The sequence below is a fragment of the Amphimedon queenslandica genome, unplaced genomic scaffold (assembly GCF_000090795.2).
Source record: "Amphimedon queenslandica unplaced genomic scaffold, v1.1 AMPQUscaffold_9442_Cont18525, whole genome shotgun sequence".
NCBI classification, from domain to species: Eukaryota; Metazoa; Porifera; class Demospongiae; order Haplosclerida; family Niphatidae; genus Amphimedon; species Amphimedon queenslandica.
The window spans coordinates 1-3,688 of NW_003550286.1; the positions used below are offsets into that span (position 1 = coordinate 1).

Below are 3,688 nucleotides of genomic sequence, written 5' to 3' on the forward strand. Positions count from 1 at the left end.
ACCAAACTCATGTGACTCTCAGCTTTTAATTATTATGTGTATTTAAAAAATACTTTTGCTGATTAAATTGATTTCTATTTCTATTTCTCCCTCTCTCTCTCTCTCTCCCTCCCTCTCTCCCTCCCTCCCTCCCTCTCTCCCTCCCTCTCTCCCTCCCTCCCTCTCTCTCTCTCCCCCCTCCTCTCTCTCTCTCCCCCTCTCTCTCTCCCCTATACAGTATCAGCTCATTACTGAGGATGAAGATGTTGAGATAATCCATGATGATACTCCTATGACGAGGGGAAGGAGAGCACGTAGGACAGCTCAAGCATTTGGGAACACTCTCACTCTCAGAGGAAACAGGTACAAGAATGAATGGAGATAATCTAATATACTGTAATAATTATTATGCTAAATTGCTAATATACAATACATGTACTTTAATATGCAAAACGTACTGTGTCTGTATGTGTACTGTGTAGTCATGGAAAATCCAGTCTGGTTTATGTAACAATGTAGTATTAGTACTGGCTCAAGAAATTAGTGCATGTAACTGTAATTTAAAGATTCACATTGTACTTGTGCTTTATCATATTACAATTGAACATTGCACATATTCTGTATATGGTAGTATGTTAGTATGTTGTATAACAGGGCATTAAATTCATTTTTGAATAGATTTACACAATGCACAGCTTTACATGTACACTGTATATGTACATTAGCTGCTGTATTGAAAAGCTATATCTTTAATGACAAATACATTTGTACATGTATGATTAGTCGAATATTTACTGTGTACATGTACATGTAGTACTTACTTTAACTTGTATTATAACTATGCTGCTATCATTTTATGATGTTTTTTGAGAAGTTTACATTGCACAGTAGCCTGTTGCTATGTGAACAATGAATGTGAACATTGTCTAGCCTTTGCTGAACTGCCCTATAATTCCTATGCCAATTGGTAAACATGTTTTGGGATTCAGTAAGTCCAATGCTTATTAGGAATTTGTCTGAGCCAGTAGCAGAGGTCACTGAGTAACAATGTAACACTTCACTGACCACAATGTGCGTGTAAACTGTCGCAGTTTGACACTTCAAATAAAGTAATAAGTTCAATTCAACTCGGCCCATATCTTATGGAGCTCATTCGTTGCCAAGCATATCAAAGATATTTACATGTGTACATGTACATGTACATGTACATGTATATCTGTACAAGTAATTTCATGACTTGAGTTTGGGATCTTTTACCAATTAAATGATAGTTGACATGGCCATCTACCTGCAATCTATTAACTGAAAATTGCCAAATACATTTACATACATTTACATGTACATATACAATGCTGCTTAACAAGTTAACATGCATTTGATATATTATTAATATTTTTTTATTTTTAGGCGTCCCGTAAGACGTAGAAATCGAGAGGGTGAGCCATCAAGATCAGAAGTGATGGAGTCCTTACCAACATTCTGGCCAATATGCACTATACTGATAACGCTAGTCCAGATAATACTCTTTGTTGCAGTTTGTATCTACTTTGGGTTAGCTCCGATTCGGTTCACTCCTAAAAGGGAGGTCGATTGTGTCCAGGGTTTTGCCGATACCACTTGTACTAATGTTGCTAAAGACGTTCAGCCCAATTTCTTTATTGGCCCTTCCATTGATGCCTTGATACATGTTGGGGCCCAGTACACTCCTGTAAGTATAAATAACGGTCTTTAGTTCTGCTAGTGTAAAATGAATTGTGCATTACATTTTCTGATGCAACTTGTATGCCAATTTTGAGCTGATCCTGACTGACAAATATTCATTAAAATTGTTTTTTTTTTTTTCAAAAAATGGCTCCGGAGTCACCCCAAATTTTTATTACATTTTTTGATACATATTGATGTCCTTATGCTGTTTAGAAAGTTAGAGTTGATTCCGACTTCAATTTTTTGAGTTATAGCCATATTAAGAAAATGCTAAAATTCTGAAAAAATCCCTGTACTATAGCCCATGGTTTTTTCCAAAAAATTGGCTCTGAAATGACCCCCAATTTTTATTACATTTTCTGATACATATTGATGTCCTTATGCTATGTTGAAAGTTTGAGTTGATTCTGACTTCAACTTTTCAAGTTATGAGCATTTAAAAGATTCAATTTTTAAGTATAATGCATGTAGCACTAGCTGATACAAATACATGTACATGTACACGCATGTTTATTGATGCCCTTGAATGACATACATATGTAATATATACTTCTATTGAGGATGCCTGGGGGAAAGAGGGAGATTTTCCAGTCTCTTTGTATGCACACAATCGCATTTATAGTTTAAAAAGTCTAATATTCTTTAATTTCTTATTTTGTCTATTTTTAATTGTTTAAAGCTCACTTCCTCCATCACTCATTACACATGGCTCATTAGTCACATTATGTATTTCCATTAATCGCTTGATTGACCAGACGTCAATATTATGCAGCTACATCCACTCCAACTGTTAGCATGCCTCATTTAAAATGTACCCCATTAGACATACACACATATGTATTCCTTCAACACCTGCTCCTTCATGCATCAATAGATTCATATTGTCACCTTTTAATCATAGACTTCCCTTGTGATAAGAAGTATTCAAACCATGACACTTGACATCACTATACACATACGTATTGCACATGTACATGTACATGTACATGCATTAAATGTACATGTACATGTACATGCATTAAATGTACATGTACGCTTGTTGCATTAGTGGGTGTAATTTGTGGTCATAGTGTAGCCCACATAATCATATGTCATTTGGACTCGAGTATCCTCAGCTGCACTTGTACTACTACTGGTGTCCTCTCATTAGAATAACTTCCTTTTCTATTCTTGCTCATTATGATATCACTCACTCCAGGCTTTAGTACGTGTGTAACCGTGACATATATCCTGGACTATGCCTGTTGTATGTGATTACAATGTTTATGGTAATTGCAGGGATTGTCTTACCATAATGGTAAATGTGTTAATGTAATATACATGTACTGAGTGATGTAATGCAAATAAATAGATTATAACATGCATGCACATACATGTACAAGCACAAGCACACTATAATACACTCATACAGAATATTACATATACAACTTTAGGTGTACATAATTTTGTCACACAAACACACACATATTTGTATCAATTATACTGGATAAATAATAGCACACCTTTCTCCTTTTGTCTCTGTTTCTCTCTCCCTCTTCCTTTCCTATCTCTCCCTTTTTCTCTCTCCTAATTCTCCTCTCCTTCCCCTCGAGATATCTCTCTTCCCCTGTGTTCTCCCTCTCTTGTCCTACATGTAGTTTCCTTTTTAAATTTTTTATGTTTGTTTTCTCTCTCCTCCATTCCTTCCCTGTAGTGTATGCGTAATAACGTTCAGTTTAGAGTTGAAGCTGCTAAAAGGCGTAATGATGAGCTAAGACTCCGTTGCTGTTATGCTGGCTCTTGTGGCTACAGTGAATGTGGCATGCTCCCACTCTCAAGGTAGGAAATGTAATTAGTATAGTGCTGCTCTGGCATCTGTGGTTTTGTGTATACATTACATGTATTTATATGGGAAATTGTCTTTTCTTTTCCTCTCTTTCACTCACTCTCTCCCCCCTCTCTCTCTCTCTCTCCCTCCCTCCCTCCCTCCCTCTCTCTCTCTCACTCTCCCTCCCCCTTTCTCTCT

The 3,688-nt window shown here is 36.5% G+C and overlaps 1 protein-coding gene across 1 annotated transcript; it reads left to right on the plus strand.

Annotated features, from left to right (window-relative positions):
* Positions 1-217: 217 nt before the first annotated feature.
* Positions 218-3,501, plus strand: LOC109590808 (inactive rhomboid protein 1-like; the record flags this gene model as incomplete). The annotated part of the gene is made up of 3 exons (XM_020006684.1): positions 218-342; positions 1,387-1,687; positions 3,377-3,501. Coding segments are annotated over 3 exons (551 nt in total), but the record flags the coding sequence as incomplete, so codon positions are not given.
* Positions 3,502-3,688: the final 187 nt, after the last annotated feature.